Source organism: Falco punctatus, assembly GCF_963210335.1.
Source record: "Falco punctatus genome assembly, chromosome: 3".
Lineage (NCBI taxonomy): Eukaryota > Metazoa > Chordata > Aves > Falconiformes > Falconidae > Falco > Falco punctatus.
Window position 1 is genome coordinate 20,324,643 of NC_137582.1, and position 21,540 is coordinate 20,346,182.

At 41.5% G+C, this 21,540-nt stretch overlaps 1 protein-coding gene and 1 long non-coding RNA gene across 3 annotated transcripts in view; one reads left to right on the forward strand and one right to left on the reverse strand.

Annotated features, from left to right (window-relative positions):
* Window positions 1–438: 438 nt before the first annotated feature.
* MAL2 (mal, T cell differentiation protein 2) lies at window positions 439–12,666 on the reverse strand. Of its 2 annotated transcripts, none has more exons than XM_080380259.1 (4): window positions 12,383–12,666; window positions 10,042–10,110; window positions 4,733–4,891; window positions 439–2,340 (listed from the first exon to the last, which is right to left on the reverse strand). In XM_080380259.1, exons 1-4 carry the CDS (start codon window positions 12,515–12,517, stop codon window positions 2,269–2,271), a joined length of 435 nt encoding a protein of 144 aa, XP_080236385.1. In that variant the 5' UTR covers window positions 12,518–12,666; the 3' UTR covers window positions 439–2,268. The 2 variants fall into 2 exon arrangements, with proteins under 2 accessions (XP_080236385.1, XP_080236384.1); XM_080380258.1 differs by having other exon boundaries at window positions 9,940–10,110.
* The window catches only part of LOC308060937, a 62,565-nt gene continuing 52,431 nt past the window's right edge, over window positions 11,407–21,540 (forward strand). Inside the window, exon 1 of the long non-coding RNA XR_013926983.1 lies at window positions 11,407–12,197. This is a non-coding gene — a long non-coding RNA (uncharacterized lncRNA). The remainder of the gene's footprint in view (window positions 12,198–21,540) is intronic.

Genomic DNA, 21,540 nt, shown 5'->3' on the forward strand with positions numbered 1-21,540 from the left:
TTGAACAGCGCCCATCAATCATGATCTTTACACCTCTAAACTTGGACAGCTTTTTAATTGACACCATGTGTGAGATTCATACTCTGTAGGTTTAAACAGGCAAAAGATTAAGATCTTTCGCCCACCATCCCAGCTGGCTGCAGAGACTGTAGCTGTAGCATGCATAGCCTGTGGTGTGCAGTGCATATGCAGGTTGCAGGATGAAGGAAAAAACACACCAAAGATTAGCACCCACTTGCAATGTTGTCCCAGCCAACCTTACTTTTCTCCTCACTAATATTCATGCTGTGTCACATGGCAAATGGCTATAAAGCTATCACCAATGTACTTGTGCCTTGTCAAGAAATCTTAGCCTTAATTTTATGTCTAGCATCAGGTCAGTCCAAGTTGCAAGGTAGTTACTTTCCAAAGACAGAATTAATAAACAGACTACTGCCATAAATATATTAAGTAACTTTAATGCTGCTTAGCATAAGTCTTTGTTACATACTTTCATCCATATACTCCAGTGTAAATGTATTTCATACAGTATGAAGTATTTTTAAAAGTATATGGCTCCCGACAAAAAGTTCACAAAGTGAGTTTCAATGCAAACAGAGAATTAGAAAACAAATAATTAGCCAGAGTACAAAATCTTTGGAAGATAAAAATTTCAGGAAACAAGATATAAGAAAACATCCCATTGCAGTAATTCAGGATGACCAAGTGGTTCCAGTAGTCAGAAGGGCGGCTACTCACTGCTGTGTCATCCCTAAGAACCTGTCCTGGGTCAGCAGGGACTGCAGGGCACTGCTGAGGGTGGCTGGCTCTCACAGATCCTTGTACCTGACAAGTTTGATAAAGTAACCTTCATAGCAGACACCCTCGTTGGCTCAAGGAGAATGAGTAGGCCTGGGAATGAGGAAAGTCCTGTCTTCCCTTACCCAACCCACTGCTGGTCTCTGCAGAATATGCAGCTGCACTGGCAAGTTGTTTTACAAATGACAGAGAGCCTTTATTCTCCCAGGTTATCAATTTGGCACTATTCACAAGAGCGAAAAACTATTTACTAGCATTATAAAAAAAAAGTTTCACCATCTGCATAATGGCACAAGTGTTAGGGAGCAGAGCGCAATGCTGTCATTTAGTTTTGTTACATTAATTTTCTATATATATTGCGTGTCATTATACAACAGGGTTATTCAGGAGAGGCTCAATTAAACTTCATTTGTGCCAAAAGCAGACTCCATAGTGGGTGGACTGCTTTGCATTCCACTGCTTTCAGCAATATGTTGCATAGGCATCTGTCCAAATAAAAACACGTTTACAACACTGCATGTTTAGAATGCAACAAATAACATACCGCAAGAATTGAGGTCAGATGTTATTCACTCAATTCAAATGCTATTGACTCACATAATAAGTAACATGCAGCACTTGAAGTTAACAAAACCAACGCTGTACTTCTACAAATTAAAACAGTGCAAATATTCCTGTTAAACAAAAATATACCATGTATATACACACATAACACAAATGCACTGTTTTGTTTTGCAGTATAAATAGATCTGATTAAGCTGAATTCCTAAAACTAATGAACTACTGACTGACAGTCCCAAACAGTTTCCACCTACTAAAGAATACAGTAAGCTTTAAGGATCAGATGACCATAGCTGGATATGGCTATAAAAGAGTATCAAAAGATTTCACTGGATGGATATTTAAAATATTTTCTCTGTACATCAAAGTTAATAATATATATACTAAGTTGGTATCACAAATTTGGTCAGCCTGGGCTCTGATCATTGCAAGGAGCAGCACACATTAAAACCAGGAGGAGTCTTCTCCGTACCCTCAAGGTTCTACCTGTGTGGAATGCACTGTAAGCTGCAAAACACTTAAGGCCCAATCCCAGGAGTTAATGGAGGGGAGCTTTTTAGCTGCCTGTGCAGTTAACGTGCTGGTTTAGTTTCCATCTTCTTCCTCTTCTGATTTAGCACTAGAATTCTGTTATCTACTAATGACGCATTTGTTTATGCCTGAACTCCATAACACCATACAATGAGTATGCTTCTAATGAGTACAAAATAAAATTAAAAATTAGAAAGGGAAGAGATGGAAACTTGTTATCTGTTAAGGGAATTCTGGTTAGGGGTTATTTCAGCACTTTAAAATAGAGTTTAAGCAAAAAACAAAAAGTCTTTTTTGAATTAGATTACAGTAAAACAGACATGTAGCACTTAATTTGACCTGAAGTAGAACACTCAGGCATTAACCTCTCTTCAACTGCTATAGCCTCCATCTTCTTAATGCCAGGGCTGTACTGCAACCGTAACAAACAGCTGTTGCAAAGGCAAAAATCTAAAAAAGGAGCAGGAACAAAAAGAAGAAACAAGGAAAAAGTGAATCACACATTATATTGTTCTACTTTTTTTTTCCTATTCTAAATGAATACAGGAACACAAATGATTCAAAAGCTACCTCCCCCGGCCAAAATGCTTAAGGTAAAGATAGGTTTTGGATCCCCTTAAGTTTTCTCATGAACCTCTCTGTTATAACACCACGTTACTGCTTTTCACTTACTTGCCTGCTTCAGAAGACGTTTTGAAATACAGTATGAAGCAGAATCTCTGCATGAGTTACGGCACAAAGTAATCATATGTATGTACACTGGGTATTTCAGTTTCCTCTTATCTAGACTGATCAAACATTAATCTTGGATTTGTTTCCAAGTTAATGCCTTTACCAGCAAACAACTAAGACAACACATCCCTCCAAACAGCAGAACTCTTCTACTTGCAGAAACACAGAAACAGCTTCAAATCCGGCCTCCTTGACCAGATAACCAGCCATTAGAACAACTTCCAGAGAAATGACAGGAAGTTGCTATTGTTCAAGAACTGAACTGAATAGACTTGAATTGAAGGTCATGCCACAGCAAACTTGAATATATAACATAAACCAGAAGGAAGAAATGAGAAACTGAATTGCTGAAAAAAAGTTTCTCATATTGTCCAGTGTTAACAATGGATTCTGTCTCTTAGAACATACAAATTCAATCATGTCGTAAAAACCTATCCCTGGCTTTCTATACAAGTGTTAATTTCACAATGAAAGCTTTGAAAAGATGCTACACTGTAGAACTATCACCCATATAAAATCAACATATATATTTTTAATCACAGTATATAAAAGTAATTTTAAAAGACAAAATATTAGAAACCTTTTATTTTTTTCCATGTAGGTCACAGGACTGTTTTAATCAAGTGTTTCAAAGGATTACAATTTTTTTTCTGTATGTCCTGACTTTATAATTACATACTTTCGGAAACAATGCAAAGGCACTAAAGACTCAGTTATCTGATTCACCATTTCCCAGCATCTCTTAATGAAAAATACTGAGGCAAATTACAAAAGCCTCCACCTCCCCTATCTTGACAGGGATTTGAGAGGCTTGAAGAACTGAATGCTCCCTTGGAAAAACAGTATGGAGGGAGGAAAGGTCTCTTGGAGTCCTCGGCATCCTGCTGTCAGACAAAATGACCATATATTCACTGGAATCTGAAAACATTGAACAAGAACTGAAGAGCTACACTTAAGGGTAGAATCTTAGACACCTGCTTAGTTTAAAGCCCTCCCTTAGTTCAGGCACAGGTATGAGACACCACCTCTGTCCTTGTGCCATACGGGCCTATACAGGGTTCAGATGTGCTCAAGTGTGTTACTGGCAAGAGGGTAACGGTGAGGCACTCTGGGCCTGGAGACTGCCATGCCCACCTCACCCCTTCAGAGACTGAAAGGACCTTTCCTTTTTATTCTCCTCTTGCAGAAAGAATGTGAACTTTACACCTTATGTTCATCTGTTTTTATCTTACGATTAACCGAATGTGTTATACTGCACAATATTTATAGTGTATTTAGTTTTAAGGACAACAGATACCCTCAGAAGGCTTTAGAAGTTTAATAAATAAGTACAGTTCCCTGGGTTATGCAAGACCCTCTGGATGGTACAAAAAAATAAGAACAGTAGCTTCAGTTCTTTAAGTGAAGCTTACTGGCACACCTCTACTTGCCCTTCAGGAGTCCAGCCTGGGAGAAAGCTAGAGGCTGGTGTACTTTCTTACACAGCTATGCACACCCACATCACCAGATGCAATGACTTAGTGATGATGCAACTACGGTGAGTGAGAAAAATGCAGTCTGAGCTTAGGCTATCAATTAAAGCACTCTAATCCTTGCCATAATAGACAACAGGGCCCTTACAGATATTTACGCCTGATGTAATAAGTGACATATCTGGAACTTCACAAGGAGCTAGTCCAAGTGTTTTTTCCCCGTGGCATGTTCAGGACTATCTAAATAGTATTAAAAAAGTAACTGAAAGTTTGAGCATAAGCATGAAATTCACACCTGATGCTTTGATGAAGGCCCAGTTACTATCTTTTCCTTCTATTCTAATAACCAACATTGCTTTTACAAAATACCTCGTCAAAAAATTATAAGCTGTAGTGATCATATATTTAAAACACAGCAGCGAAGACAGGCAACTGAGCACCTATCACATTAGCATTAGCTTATTCCAGTATTTTTTGCACGTCACTGTTAGACACTTTTGCTGCACTCAAAGACAATCCTTTCTCTCACAACTTCTCCTTCTATTCCAGCTTGCTATTAAGTTCCCAAGTTAAATGGCTGGTTACAAAAGTTTACAACAGACTTCTGTTTAGCAGATATAAATGTATGAAATACATACCGAGGCTGCTATGCTTATGTTATATTCATGATGAGCTAGAAGCTTCTCTTGTGTGGTGGAATTGAATTTGCGGGGAAAGTAATGTAGAGATGTAGTTGCTGCTTGCAGTAGAAAAGCTCCAAAATAAAAGACAAAAGTTGTCCCATGGAAAAGAAAATCCTGAAAAGCAAATAACAGAATCAGTCTGGGCTGCAATACGTGTCTAATTCTTTCAGTCTCAGTACAAATGAAACCAAGCACTGAAACATGAAATGAGCACCGATAACAGTAATTTGAGATAAGCAGTGTTAAATCCATGCAAAGCTTAACCTGCACATGTTTTCACAGTTGCTTGCAATTATAAGCAACTCGCTAACATAATCAGTGATGAAGGGCAACTCTCCCCAAACCCTATAGTCTTTCAGATTAAGAGGCATGTGCTCATCTATATGCACATATGCTGACCCTGTAGATCACTTCAAAGCCATTTACATTGCTCTCCCTTCAAGTGGCTTAGATAAAAAAGAAGGGACATGAAGGCCAATCATCACAATTTAAGCAGTATAATACAAGCTTGCAGTCCCCCAAATCCCTTCTCAGCTATAACCTAAGGTCCAGAAGTCCCCCCTCCACGCTTGAATTTTGCTTCTGTACATGCCTAGAAACACCTCAGCCTTGACACAGCTGAAGTTTACTTCATGATACAATCAGAATCCAAGAACTGAGGCATTTCTTGAGAACTCTCTCTGACTTGGCTCTGCCCAAAATACAGTAATTTGGAAGTACTTCATGATACTGTGGAATAAAATGCCTGACACTTGAGAGGACAGGAGTTAGGATTCACTTTAAATATGCTTCTCTCCTGGCCTTCTCCAGGCGATTCCCTCCTCTGTGGTGAATGCTAGCTGAACACAAGGTTTAAACATCTAACTCTTATTTCTGGATTCTATTACTGGAGCACATGAAAAAGCAGCTCTGGTGCCTAAATCTTACTGGGGGTTGTATTTCAGAGTCCAGTGTTCCACATAGCAAGAGCCAAGACATGTTCCAGTGCAGTTTTAAAATACTTAAAATATTCTTCCAACATCTCTTTCTGTTGTTGAGTCTGCAAAGCTGACATTTGCACTGCACTCAGTTCCTGAGTCTATACAACATATACTTTCTGCCTATACCTATGCAGGTCTGCAAAAGCCATAGACACAATTTTTAAAATTATACAGAAGTATATGCGTGCTTTTTGGTGACATCCACATTGCATATTCTGCCTCCAGCACTAAGGAATTCTTTATGTGCTTTTAATTCACTTGAACATAATGGAATACCAGAATGCCAAGAGTGAGAACCCAGGGTACACCACGTATGAGTCCATCCTAACAGCAGACAGCATTCATATGCACTAGCTACTGACTGTCTGATATGGAAGTGAGAATGGGTTGCATTCCCTGTTTACAGAACTGTGTCTTTAGAGATGCGAGGTTTTATTTTTGTTTAAAGAATTTTCTTTCCCAACTCATCAGTTTTTCTGTATCTGATAGCAGCTAAAGCTACTTAAATCACACCCTGTTCAGTTTTGATAAGTTATGATATATGCTGTTACTACAGTTTCCCATTCCACTCAGATCAGGAAACAATTTTCTCTTAATTAAGAATCATTTGATCATTTGTGATTAGGTCACAGAGTGTACAGATTTTCTTAATGACTCCCAGTTACTGGGAATCCAGTTTTGGCAAAACAGTTTTGCCAGTTTTGGCAAAACACCTGCAGTAATTCCCAGCTTTTGGTTTTCCTTTCTGGCTGGGTTGTTGGTTTGGGGTTTTTTCCATTTTTTAAAAACAGTTACTTCCTCTTGGAGTAACACCAGGAAGCCCCACCGACATCCACAGAACTGAGAAGGGGGCAGAGGGTACCTTCCTAGCCTAGCTGGATAGCTTTTATGGGCTAAGCTTGCCAGATCTCAAGTTTTGGGTGTAAGAAACATTCCCTCAGTCTCCAGCTCTGCTGTAATGCCTGTATGTCATAGAAAAAAATAGTAGGGACCTACTCCAGCACAAGAGTGCTGAAGCATCACAGAAGCTGCAGTGCTCTGCTGCAGCTGGGGGAGGCACTTCTCCCCACCAGACACTTAGCTGTTGTGGCTTACCCCTGCTCACTTGAGCTGGCAGATGGACACGCACAGCTTTCATGCTGCCACCTACGCACACCACATCAGACTGCACGCAGGTGTGTGTTCGCTGTGTGACAAATACTGGACCCCATATCACGGCCTGACATACCCATTTCATAACACAGGATTCCAGCAACTTGAAAGGTCTGCACAAACCCATGCATAATCAAGGACATCCATTATTCTTGGGCTGCTAAATACCAAGCATGCAACTGTGCCAGCGTTACCAGCTGTATGCTTTTGGCACCACAGCTCACAAAGGAGCAAAATAGCTCCATGAGGAAGACTGTGCTTACTACATACAGGAGAGATATTTTCAGAAGACAAACTTTTTCATTTCCTTCATTCTCCTGCCAGACCCTTTAATTTCTTTCTCCTGGCAGTAATTACAGTGAAACTATGTAGTATCAGTAAGATTTCATGTTTCTGCGACCAAAAAACCCAACATCTTATGAGGAAGGTTTCTTTGGTTTTAGTAATTGCTAGCATGGTGCCTGACTCTCCCTTGCCTCCACACTTGTATTATCATTGAAATCTCATACAAAGTATCTGTAAAACACTACCAGATCTGCATGATATGTTAGTTTACATCTAATTTGTAAATGAGTGTGTTGTGAGTCAGGCTGTAAAGGACAGTATTTGTCATACCGTCTGGTTTAATACAGTGATGCACAGAGTGATGTACCATATAAGGCCCATATTTCTACCCCCGATCTGTGTGGCATCTTACTTTTGAAGTATCAGTATTAGGATCAATGGAGCTACTTATGACATAAGGTATTACTAAATGCAGGACTGTCAGAACCCCATGCTATTTTGCAAACTTACATTTAAACTCCTGGAGTCTTAAACCACACTTCCTCATGAATCTTTACATGAAGCTATAGTACTCCAATATAACTAAACCACGACTTCCCATTTTTGACCCAATCTAATGACCTGTAGCTTCCGAGTTCTACTGTGAATTTTGTTTAGGAAATAGCAAACCCAGTGTATTTACCTAAATACATGCCATATTAAAACAAACAGGTACATTATTTTATAGTAATAAAAATAGTTCTAGTGTTTCTAGTATTTATTTGCAACAGAAGGTAAAAAATCCTTGTGAAGTGCAGCTGAAGAGTTTAGTCCCAACAAGTTACAGAACATTTGGGTACCTGAAAATAGGTCAAATGATCTTAGCTTTGTTGGTGGCTGAAGGGGCTGGATTTCAGCTACCATGTTAGAGATCAAATGATTCACTCTGAATTTATTTAAAATGTTGACTTAGTTATGAGAGTTATTTAGATTAAGTTGCAGAGTCCCACAGATGCAGCTTTTATACAAGTCATGTAGCAACTTCCTGACATAAAGTGTTTCAGTAATTTCTCACATACAAGGAGACGAAATTAACAGTACAACAAATCACTGCCAGCATCAAGTAGCCAATGTGTAAGACACATTCACGAATTTGTTGTAAGATGAACATTTGTGTAGCATTTTCAATCTATAAAAGGCTATGCCCTCACCCAGTGACACTTACATAGATGCGTGATTGTAAATTGGCAAACAGTTTCAATGAAACCCAAGACACTATTAATTTACTTAAGTTATGCACATGCTCAAGGGCTTTGTTGCATCATAACTTGCGAGGATGTCACAGCATAAATTCCTGTAAAGGTCTCTGTAATTGTAATTCATTATTAGCCTAATTACTGCCTGTATTGTGCTGAAAAGCTGACACTGTATGGATGTGTATTTGCTATCAAAAGTACTAAAGTTTTTTTTAATAAAATCCAGTCTGTTAACACTGATGGGCTTTGAAGTTACCAGTTAAGAGCCCCAGACTCATGAAGCTCTATGATTTGCTTTAAAGACCTTTTGTTTTAAGGGACTGTCCATGAGTAACGTGAACAGAGAAATAATTGCAGATGTTGATACTGAAACACACAATTCCAGCTATGATCAAGAAGTGTCAATAGGAAAACTAAGCCACACAGGAGGAAGGTGAAGGCGATCAGAAGTTCTAAACAGCCATACTTTTGTATTTTAGAAGTTCCAGTCCTTTTGGAATTTTTTGGGGAATTCCCATTCTGATCACAGTTTTGGCATCTCTTATTAATAAGAGAGTAACTACTTGAGTGCTAAAAACTCAAGGTAAAAACCAGTTAATGACAACAAAGGGATACATAATAGCAGTCAATAACCTGAGGTACCTATGTGGTCGGTAAAAACTGGAGCCAACAGCTTCCCTGTTTTAATAGGAAGGTATAGTCTGAGAACTATTGGCACAAGCCATAACAATCCATTACAGCAAAAATCAAGTCTTGTCTCCACAATGAAGAAATGCTGAGCAGTGCATAATGATACCTGTAGTCTCTTCTCTAGTTTTTCCTCTAAGAAAGATAAATCTTAAGTCTCCTAAAAAAGATGTTAACCGATATCATACTGCAGGTTATGTTGTCTTTGACCACCTAAGGTCTAACAGTCACTCACCAATGCTGCCCTAGCTTTAAGGAATTGACCCAAAGGTCAGCAGAAGACTTTCTTAGGAACTGGAGGAGACTGCTTGGGTGACTTATTCCAGTCCATGCTATCTCAGACAACCACATCACACAATGGGTTCACGAATGTTATCACCTCCTTTACAATATTAGAAGTATCTTTCTACCCCGCATTATTCTCAGGGTGTTACTACCACTTGTCTAATAGTCAGAAAGTATTTTCCATTTTCCAGTCCACAATTACTTCTGGCCATTTAAATCAATTTGTTGTCATGCCGTGTTAAACTAGTCCTCTTCTACTGCTCATGCATTTTATGGGCTCATAGAGGACAAGTATGCTCCTTCAAACAGTTTAAAAAGCTGTGCTCTTTCAGACCCCATTGTAAAAGAGGTCCTGTATTTTCCTCTGTCATCCTTGTAGTCCTACTCCCTCTTTTTCCAGTTTTGAATTCCTCTGTTTTGAAAAACTTTCTGCTAAAACAGAAGGCCAGACATTAAGACTTAGGATCAGTACTTCTCATGAAATTATCTTCCATTTATAAAACAAAGGGAATCCTTAAATAAAGAAAAAAAATCTTACTGTTTGGTTCCAGTTGACAGCAATTCTATTTGCATAACCAAAGAGGAACACACACAGGAACACAATGGACAGGAACCACGCAGTCACTGCTACAAACATTACCCATCCCTGCAGCAGCAGCAGCGGAACTCCAGTAGAAGCTACCAAAATCCAGACTATCGTTCCAAATAGCTGCAAGAAAGGAATACAGATGATGAACTGGAAGATTACTTTTATTCAGTCCTTTCTGTCTAAGAACTAATATCATACATCAACATGTCCTCAGATTACTTTTAGAAACCAAGAGGAAACACTTCAAAAGTACTCAGAGAGCCCAAGTACCATTCTCAGAAATGATAGGCGCTAAGTGGTGGTAAGATGAAGCCACTCTGAAATTCTTAAGAGCTTTTAAAATAGTCTTGAAAATGGGATTTACAAACCCAGGTGACTTGCATTCTGCTGGTGCAAATTTTACTCTTGCTTTCATTTTGAGGGAAATATAAGAAATCTGAAAACATCGTTCGGACACACACATACAAATCTCTATATACACACACTGAAGTTAGCATGACAAGGATGTACATCAGATTTAGATTCAATCTCATACTGTTCAGTTTTGTAGTCCTAATCAGATGGGATACAGAAAAGAGATTAAACTACATCCTCTTTTTCAATGCATTTGTAATAGAAAGCTGAAAGAGAAGAGATTAAGCAATAAAGTAAAAAAGAAAACTAGAATACAGAATAAGGTGAGTTGTAAATTATGTTGTAATGTCTAGAAAAACACACAGCTTTCCAGAATTCATAACCCAGGGAAGAATTCAGCACCGCCAATTTTCTTTTCAGCATACTGATCGCAGTGAATGAGTGGTGAGGATGTTTGATGGGCTGATGGAGAATTTACATACTCTAAGGCTTGCCTACTTTAATCAGCTCTTGACCTAAGGAAGGGTACTAGTTCTCCCTTCAAATCCTGCCTTTTTATAAAAAAGGATAACTGGAGAAATTTGTAATTGCCATCTGAAATATGCTCATTTCTCACAGAAAGATTTATCTTGATAATCCAACCTGCTGTGTAGTGACAGCTACAATCAATTTCCAGGCAAGTTACAACTTTCCTCTTTAAATCCTACAGATTTACAACTACAAAGTTAGAGGTAACATTTCCAGATTCAGAGAACTTTCGTTTGAATCAAGGTTGGATGAGAGATACCTTTCAAAAGATGCCTGCTATAACATTAGTTGGTTCCTCTCTTGTGTTACATTGCAGCAGCATATATGTAAAGATGCATTGCTAGTCTCAGTTCAAAGCTCCCAAGGGTTTATGTATTAGCCTTCAAGTTGTTCTCTAGGGTTCCTTTTTTAGCTGTTGTGAAGAACCAAACTTTCTCTAGTTTCACAAGACTGCAGGTGCAAGTCTGTTGCTCAGAGACCAGATAGTGATGGGCAGTGAGGAAGCAGAAGGGATAGCAGAAAGTGTCTGTTAAACAAAAAGCAGAGACAAGTGAATTGTTTCCAGTATTCTGAATGCACAACTTTGAAGGCTTCTTTAAATTTAGAAATCTACCACAGAGACTGCTCTAATCTCAGCACCCACTGTCGTGCCATTTCCCTTATACTACGCCTGTCCATTTCAGCTCGGCTGTCAGATGCATAACAGGTTGGCCAACCTAATTAACCTTTTGTCCCTACTGACTCAGGGCCTGATTCAGTGCCCGGGCTTGTGTTCTGAGCGTTTTGCTCAGGTGCAGTTTTACAGCTTGCAGGTTGGGATCCATCTCGGAGCCTGGGGACCCAAGCAGTATCCTGCTCTGACCCCAGGGAAAAAAAAAATAAACTGAATTAATAAAATCAGATGAGTTCTGTCAAGGTGTTGGGTTTTTTCCTCCTATTCATTTGCACCACGGCCCTGCAGCGCCTCACACCCAGCCGTAGCTCAAAGGTCTTACACGCACACGGCATTAAACGTACTTGTAGGAGTTTGCATAGCACCCGTAACAGGCATACGGGTAAAAACCTGCGTAACTCTCCACGGTGTGGGTTTGGGGGTCTGGGATTCCGTGTGGCTCAAATGCTCGACAGCTTAAACACCCCCCGTGAGACCCGTCCCTGCGGGCCTCCCGGTGTCACCGGGGGCAGTGCCGGGGCAGGCCGGGGGGAGCGGGGACCGGTCCCGCTGCCCTGCCCGCACCGACACCGGCGCCGGGGCCGCTCGGGGGGCTCCCTCGCCTCTGCCGCAGCCTCGGCCGCCCGCACCTTTCTCGCTCTCAAAATGGCAGGTGAGGAGCGCGGGCGACGCGGGGCGGTTTCTCGGCCGTGCCCGGGCGGAGGCACCTCGCCGTCCCCCGGCCCGGGCACCGCCGCCGCGGCGGGACGGGAAGGAGCGGGGCGCGGGGCAGCGGGGCGCTGAGGGGAGGCGAAAGCGCGGGCAGGCCGGTGGCCGCCCCCCACCCCCGGCACTCACGATCTCCAGGAAGATGACGGCTCCCGAGTAGGTGCGCAGGATGTCCAGGCCGGAGGGCAAAGTGACCCGGGGAGGCGGGAAGTAGGCGGCGGGGTTGGGAGGCGGCGGCATGGACGACGCTCCGCTGGGCAACATGTTGCTTGTGGCCGCGGCGGCGGCTGCTGCTGCTGCCGAGCGCGGCGGGGACGGCCGAGCCGCGGCCAGGTGGGCGAGGAGGAGGAGGAGGAGGGTGAAGGAGGGAGCAGGTGCGCGCCGCCCCGGCCGCCTCCCTCCTGCCCGCCCCGCCGCCGGGCCCGCCCCGCCGCCTCGCCCGGGCTTGGGCGGCCATCGCCGAGGTGCCGGGGCCGGGACTGCGCCGCTTCACCGGGCCCCGGGCCGCCCAGGACGGAGACCGCGGCGGCGCTGGGCGGGCGGGCGGGCGGGGGTGGTTTCTCCCGGTCGGTGTCGGTGCCCGGTGGCGGGGCGGGACGCTGAGGCCTGGCCCGGGCCTCCCGGCGGCCGGAGGGGCCGCGCTGTGTGCGGCCGGCGGCTGCCCCGGCAGCGCGGCGGTGCCCCGCGTTCCCCGGCCCTGAGTCGGATCCAGCCGCGCTCTGGGCGTTATTTCCTAACGCCGGTTTGCAAAAGGTTGTTATTTACTTTCTGGTTACAGGTATTTGTGGCATCAAAATTACGAGGTTGCACTTTTTTTTTCTTCTTCTTCTTTTTTTTTTTTTTTTTTTGAGAAACGTAACTAGTTTGCCTATTCAAAATACCAAAAACGTTCATTTGTGATCTTCTTTTTGTTCGGTCTAACTCAACCCTACGCACCTACTTAAAAGTAATGGAAAATGCTTGTTTGATGTAAAAGTTTTGGGTAGGTGAGGGTCCAGAAAGCTGTATGTTCGTCAGACCGCTTATCATGCATTTTCTTGTGCTTCTGAGTAAAATTTATCTTCCCCAGATGAAGGATTGTGGTATCATCCAGCAGTTCGGTTAGTTTCTCCCTTTGCAGCTCAGGATGAGGCGTCCTGTCGCTGGGATGACTAGGCACAGTTTCACCCAGTGTTATCCCATGCAGTGTTGCTGGGTGTTTATCCTCAACATACGCAGCTGCAATTTTTAAAGATTACATTTTAAGAAGGTTTCATGCAAGTGTATGCAGCTGCTCTGGAGGCAGAACCAGCTTGGGCGTTACCATTGTATTCCTTTATTTTTAGGTGTTTGACGTTTCTCAGTTGTGCTTTTGTGGTGACAAGAAATGCCTCAGCCTGAGATGCCCGTCTCCCCCACCCCGATCCAAGGTGTAGGTGGGGAGCAGTTGGCTCCTCTAAACACAACTCATCTATGCTTCCAGCGTGCCTAGTACATAAACAGGTTTGGGATGCTTCTAAAATGCAGTAGCAGCTGCTTAGCTTCAAAATCATGGCATCTAAAGGAAGAAGAAGCAACGGTTTGCATTCTTTCTTGTGCTCTCTCCTCATCCCTACACCCCTTGTAGCTGGATGCCTCTTGCAGTCTTTAAGATGTGGGAGATGTGGGATTGAATTCTCGTTAGGCTTAGGAAAGCACTGAGCCAAGCCTCCCCCCTTTTCTGAGAGCTTTACCCCATCAGTTATCAGATGAGATAATATTCCTCCTCTAGACCTATTTTAAAAGAACCTTGTGTCCTGTCCATTTATCTTCAGGGAAGGGCTGCCGGGTCTGGAGATGCGTGCCTACAGATCCTGATTTGGGTGTGTTTTGGAAGGGAATGGGGTTCTGACTAAGTGATTAGGTGTTGGTGGTTTGCTCTTGGGGTTGCATTCTGGAGACCATATGTCCAACTAATTTCACTGTCTGGCCCTAAATCTGTTGAGACTGCCCTGAAAAGGGAGAAATCTGAGCGGGTAGAAAACTGGGTTGATCAGTTTATGAGTCTGAACAAGAAATATCATTATCCTTATCTTATACAGAGGAAGTACAAATAACACTTGTCATAAACATTTCCAGTTTTATTATCCAGCCCTACAATTAATCTCCAGCAGCACTGGATTTTACTGGTAATTGCATACCTTGTGCAGTCATTTTTTTCTTGCTTGTAAATACCATTCATTTTAACCTGCACATTCCTTTTAACACCAATTTTCTTGAAATTTAGTAGGTTTTCACAATGAAGTATAAATTTCACTGTTAGATATACATATACACAACAAATTTATGGCAGTACTTTTCCCTAAATCCTAGTCATTTAAATGAAAGTAGCTGTTTAAGCTGGTTTTACTGTGCTCGGGCAGGATGTGCTACAATGCCATGTGGGATTCTTTGTATACTGATATATATACTGTTTGAATCTTTAAAAATCTGGATTCTTTAAGAGATTAGTATCAGGACTGCATTTTTCAGTTTCCATGGCAAAAGGACATGTTTGTTTTGGATTGCTTTTTAATAGCATTTTTGTGTAACTAATTGCATCTTGGCATGTTACAGGGTAAACTAATGTTGCTGCTTCAAATCCACCAGTCAACAAGTAAACAGAAGTATATTCACTGTACATACTAGACTGTCTGTCTATACAACCAAAAGGACTAAAAAATTCTCTTAAATAACAGTTACATAAAGTCCAAACTCCTTCCCCTTCGTGTTCTTATGTTTATGGCAGCCTAATGTAAAGTTGGCATTGTCACAGAACTACAAATAATGTAAGTTCCAAGTGTAGTGAAGTAATATGTGCATATCTTTAATATATATAGAAATTTTGAATGTTGTAATTCTCCCCCTCCCCCAACTGACCAACCATTAGAAAAATGCATTAGATTATGAAAATCTGTAGTCAGCTGTTAACCATAACATATAAGATTAGGGATTAGAAGAAATAAATTGATACTTTGAAAAAACATAGACATACATCATGCTGGAAATTAAAATTACTTATACAGCTAGTCCTATATTGCAAGACTCAGACTACCTTTTGTGATCTGTGGCGTGTCACTTCTGGAAGAGCTGAAGATTTTTAAGGATGCTAGAGTAATAGATGTAAGTAATGCCAATAAAAGTATTCATGGCCTTAACACCTTATCTAAGTGCATTATCAGAAGCACCTCTGGAAGCACGTGTAACTCTGCCGATCTCATGTCTTGTGTTGTAGTGTGCACAAGGGCGGTCTGCCAAAATGGCCAAAGGGCTGGAAAGTTTAAAAAAATAAATGAAAGTAACCCTATTTTCTACCCATGTGGCTCTGTTTACCCACAGGTAGATCTGCACAAACAGATCTTCCTAAGCCAGAGCAGAGCTGCGCAAGGTTTTTCCGATTGTATCAGGATCTGCTGCTTTCTTCCAGTTACTTTCTTGATCTGGAGGAACTTGCCCCCAAAAGCCCTCTGTGGCTTTTTTTTTTTTTTTTTTTTTTTAATGTATTTGCAAAGCTGCTCTTTCTTAAGAAAGAAAACAGACTCTTTTATCCCTTAGTTAGTTATATATAAAAAATAGAAACCCCAAAGTTGGTTGTATAAAATGCAGACTGTTCTCTTTATGGATGAACTGATTTAACATGCTTCTGGAAATTGCACAGGATTCTGATCACATACTGGTGCAAACTCAGGAGTCATTCCCCTTTAGCCAGTGAAATTAAGTAGGCATAAAACTGGTTTACATAAGATGAATGATAAGGAAACCCTTGAGCGTCATTTGTATAGTGTATTTACTCAGTGGTAACAGAACTTTAATGTCATAGTTGGACCAGTGCATATTATGAATTAGTGTGCAAATACCACCACATTGCTGAGAGGTTTCTTGGGAGGCAGCATGACAGTTTTTATTTTAACAGGCAAGGCCAGGCTTTTGATTGCATGCTGCCCCTTTTTGCACCATCAAACTAAGGGGAAAAAAACCCTGTTGAAATCACTTATTTGATCGAGTTAAACTGAGCTTAAGATGCCTGCTGGAAAGAGATGAAGATAAACGTGCCACCATTTTGGTCCACTAGTCCCAGGGATGGCTAGTTACCAAACTAGTTCCCAGAGCAGCTTAAAGCAGTCTCCGAGCTGCTCTAAGCAGTGATTTCTGTCTGGCTTTAAGGCTGTGGTGGTACTCTGGATATGGCCTCTTCTCGCAGAAGTGTCTTCTGTGCCCAGAGCTGTGAGAGGCTTGGTCTCAGGAAGCCTTTTAAAGCCGGGAATCCTTACTTGCCTGGGTGAGGGAATTTGAGGGTCCTTTCACATAGGCACCACACAGCCAAGAGTGAGCCAGAGACCCTGCTTGGTTGAGTAGAGTAGGCTGCTGTTACTGAGAACAGAATGAGATCTCTGACCTGTCCGGTAACATCGTTTCCATGTTCCTAAGGATGCTGACACAAATTTGTTGCGCTGCAGTTCTCTAGCAGTATAGTATAACATGGAGTCAAAGGACCGATTCTCCTTTCATTTACACTGGGAAGTTCCTTTGATATGTGTGAGGGTACAGCAAAGGTAAAAATGCAACATCTCATTGTAGAGAGGAGGATCCTGAACTCACATAGTGCAGGAGGCTAGGTGGGTAGAAAGGGGCATGACAGAGCAGAGCAAAGTTACCAAGTGGGAAAATATTTCAAGAAGTCAATGTGCTGCTCTTGGTATAGATGAGCCAGCAGAAAAAATGAGTTGCATGGGTCGTCCTCAACAGGGAATGGGAACGTGTCGGAGGTGCAAACTGGAGCATAACATTCTTGTAGGTGAGGGATGAGTGAATGGCACTGGCTGTTTAAAGCTCGTTTAAGAATTGCCCAGGGAAACAAGTAGACAAACAGCACTGCAGCAGTACTTTATGTTTTTTCTTCCCTGTCTCCCTCCTGCTCCATGGTGTAGAAGAGGAACAGGTTAGCTGGTTACAGTGGAACCTGAATTCAGCAGTGGGAGAGGAGGATATGCTGCCTAAGTGCTGCCAAGCAGGATGCAACACAGTGCCATGCCAGTAATACTGCTGGCAGCGTGGGGCTCTTCTCACTTTGTCATCAGTGAAGGCTTGATGTACTAATCTTTAATTATAATGCACTGGCCTCTGAACTTACCTCTTGTTGGTCAGGAGTGTATAACTATTGCTTTGATGAACTATCAGTGCTGACTGGGAGTCACTTTTTTTTCCTCAGTTGCAGTTTGTTTGCTTTTGGGGGACTGTTTGTTTTATTGAGCAAATTCCTGGCTAAAAATCCAATAGAAGGCAAAGGATAATTAAGCAAAAGACAATGGTGGCTTCATTTTATGATGAATGAATTCAGGAAGGAGCAGCAGAGAGACATGTTAAAATAAGCTTGTATAAAAAAGCTCTGTAAGGTTTTGAAATAGCATAAAAACACTGCTGCAAAAGGAGTAAGCCTATAGATTTCAAAGCACTATGAATTTATTCCTCTGTAAATAAAAAGGATTTATCTTAGTGTTAGAATATATACACATCATTAGGCCTTTACCTGATGACTATTAGTAGCACGGTAAAGAGTTATTTGATACTAAGTATGGGCATCATTGAGGGATTCGTAAGTAACCTCTATATTTGTAGTTAGTTTCAGTTTGTTTAAAATAGCAGGGTCTTATTCTACTGGCTTCTGTTGCTACTTACATTAACTACTGGATCTATAGGTCTGAGCGGGAGCTTTTCAACAACTGAATCACTGGCAAACCTGTAATCCTTTTACTGACTGTGCTTCATCTCAAAACTGTCTTTGACCCCAGCCTCCGAGAATCATATGCCTCTGACGTTCATGAACTTTCTTGTGGTAGTTCAAGCTGCACATAAGCCAGTGTAACTGAGCTGCCGCTGCCAAATGAAATGATCCTATTCCCCCAGCCATGGTTTCCCTCTGCCTCCTTTGCATTAAAGCTAGTGAAAGTGAGGGTACAGGGTAGGTCAGACCAAGGCAAAATCGTTCCTTTTTTCTCTTTGATTGATTAGGCTTGTGCTGAAATTAATTAATTTTCAGTACTAACAGATCAGTTTAAAAATAAACACAAAACTTATGAGCCAGATACGCTGCCATGTTTGATCTTCTTTATGGAATGTACAGTACATGGACGTTGCTTCCCTTTCAAGATGATAAATGGAAAGCCATTATCATGATTTTTCTTAGATGAAATGCTGATGCAGCCTCTAGAAGCCTTCACGTGGTCTGAGCCATGCTTCTGCACCTCTGGACACTGTATGCTGCTGTGTCCATATTAAGTAAAGGGAAAAATCAGATCATCACAGTTATCTATTCCTACTGAAAGAAAATTGATTTAATTATGAAATTCAGATTGTTCATAAAGAGGTGTTCAAATGTTCTTATGTATAGGTGATTTTAGGGAAATTAGTATCTGGAGTGCGTTTTCTTGCATTAAGTTTACAGCGTTTTACATCAAGGAGAACTCCAAGGGTCTCAATAAAGATGAATATGTCATGATATATCAGCATTTGTCTCATTTTTTGTTACTTAGAGTGAGCACAAATGCATGCTCTGTAACCTTGAACTTTAGATATGAGCTTGCCTGTCCTCTGCAATGGTAAAACTCCCATAGGGCACTCCCATAGGGAGTCAGGCACTTGCAGGAGCTGGATGCCCTTTACAGAGCACAAAACCTATTTCTAATGCACAGTTTTCAGTGTCAGACTGAGAATGCTGCCTGCTGATGTGTTTACATCCTCTGAAAACCATGCCTGATGCAGGTGGCAAATTCCAAATAGTAACTGTTTCTGTTACTTCTGTTACCAGGTGTTGAAGCAACATCAGAAGTTAGTGTAACAGATGAGAACAGTATCTTATTTGAAAAGATCCCGAGTTTGGGAAGGTTTGTGGTTACTCCCACCTGCATCAGGGATTCTCATTCTGGGGAAGAGGCTGGAGGAATCTCAGCTGCAAATGCGATGAACTGACAAGTGTTTATAATCAGGGGATTGCTATGAATGTATTTCTTCAGGCCTATCATCAACTACTCAATTCCTACTGCACCCAGCCTCAGTTTTTTTCACAAATTTTTGGTAAGTTTAAGCATCAAGTAGGTTTTGATTCATAGGAAAGCAAATAGGTGTGAGGGGTTTTTTTCTTTCTTTCATAAATCCTAAACCAGTTAAGCTGCATTCCTGTTAGCCTGGCGTCCTTCATGAAGAAATAAGTATTACACACAGTATGTATGCAATTTCGTGGTAGAAAACAATCTGATTCTACTAGCATCCTTTAAGTTATGAATCATTAAGAACGCTGAAGTGCTTTGTGCTGTCCTCACACTGAGACGCGCTCTGCTAGGATGTCGTTTATAGACTATGAAAAATAAGTTAAAGACCAAATATGTCACTTTCATTTCATTACTTTCAAGTAACAACTGCAGAATTTACTCACACAGATAATGAATATTTTAATTAATTCACAGATGCTAACAGTTTGTGTTCATTAGTGTCTGACTTTGGGCTTTGTTTCCTGAAATCTTTCCACTTCTTGTACATGCTCCTCTTACATAGTGAGTCACCCTCTACAGTAAATAACTCCTCCCAGTGGATGTGCACACTGTTCTCAGAGATGCTGGATGAAGGGAGGAAAAGGGATAATGAATTAGGTACCAGGAAATTTTTTTAGTTTATTTACAAGGCAGTAATTAAAAAATAAAACCAAACAAACCTAAAATAGCAGCCTCCCTTAAACAAAATCATTCTTATACTCTTGAATCTGATTCGGAGTGGGGCCTTATGTTCACATATCCTTCTGAGTGTTTACAATCTGTAGCAGTGCATTTCAAATACTTGTCTTGCCATTTTCTCCCTACCAGTAATTTGTGGAGGTATTTAAGTAGCTTAAATTTTAATCCACAGCTATTTGGAAGAAGGATGAATCAGTGGTCAAAAAATGCAGCTCATTAATTTTACATAATAGCAAAAGAATAAATAGGTCAGTATCCTGTGCGTTATTTTACTAATAGGATAGTCTAATTGCTGTGTAGTTAGTGTTTATAGAGTACTTTGAAGATGTAATTTGCTGTACAGGGCTAATGTTGTGTTCATACACTTCTACATCTAGCTATACTTGGAAAGAAATAATTAACTTCATGTGAAGTCCTTCGGGTTTCTGGTGCATGGTGAAAGAAACCAGGATGGGATTCAGCTGACTAAATGCCTATGTGTACCTCTGAGCTACCTGGCTAGACCCTCCACTGCAAGCAGGAAAGAAATAGCCACATCTGAGGAATGATTTCTTTTGTACTCCAGTAGGTATCTGAAAATAGATCATATGAATCATTTGTATCTGCTTCTTGACTGCAAAGGAAGTTTATGGTGGCTGGGCCTGATGTGGACATCTGCCTTGCAGATAACTAAAGTTAGGTTGAGAAAGCCCTGTACCAAATTAATTCAGTGTTTTCTGCAGTGATTTGGAAGTAAATATAAAGAGTGCTTAAAATGAGTCAAATGAAAGCCTAGACTGGTTGATTGAAGGGACTGGCTCAACGTAACTTGAAGAAATTGTGTATGCCATATACATACGTACTTGGTTCCAAGCATGTTTGATATAGGGAATGAGAAATGTTGTTACACCTCTTTTTCTTTGCCCTCCAAGTCTGTATTCTTCTTTCTGTCAAAGGCTAGCAGAGTAAGTTCCTAGGGCATACCCATCCAGGCTTGAAGCTGTATCAGCCTGCCCTAGCCTTCCAGAGACTTCTGAGCTTCTCAGCCTCTTGTGCTGGTCAGTAGTGCGAGTGGTATCTCTGAACCTGAGTCACAGTCTCACGTGGTCTGTGGTAAGGTAAACACAAAGCAAATATAAGACCTTCCTTCCTTCTTGGATCTATGGCAGGCAGAAAGCTCTCCTCAGCTTCCCCCATGCTGAACTTATTGTCTTCTGCCCAGAATCCTTCCAGCCCCACAGAAACAGTTCTTCAGGTGATCAGTGGAATTCATGTCTACCCATGTTTTGGGTGCCCAACACTGAATGGCACACTTTACCTCAAACCTAAACAACCTTTTTCCTTCCAGGCACATCTTTGCATGTCCCGGTCTGGCTTTTCTGTAGGAAATCTTTATTTTCAAATTTGTTTCTACAAAACATTCTCCAGCTCCTTTCCCCATGGTCTTCCAGATGGATCAATGCAGGGCTGTGCTTCCGAGGGGCTCTCTTCAACCTTTTCCAAATCTCTCTTTCCCATTTTTTTGCTAAGAATACAAGCAGTTGGTCCTCATTTCCCGCTTTTCTAGTAAGCCTCACCTCCACTGGA

Coding starts and splice junctions, on each gene's coding strand:
- MAL2 (XM_080380258.1), bottom strand. CDS start 12,517: ATGTTGCCCAGCGGAGCGTCGTCCATGCCGCCGCCTCCCAACCCCGCC. Junction 10,111..12,382: donor CCGTCATCTTCCTGGAGATC/GTGAGTGCCGGG, acceptor CCTTTCTTGCAG/CTATTTGGAACGATAGTCTG. Junction 4,892..9,939: donor CTGTCAACTGGAACCAAACA/GTAAGATTTTTT, acceptor TTTGCTTTTCAG/GATTTTCTTTTCCATGGGAC.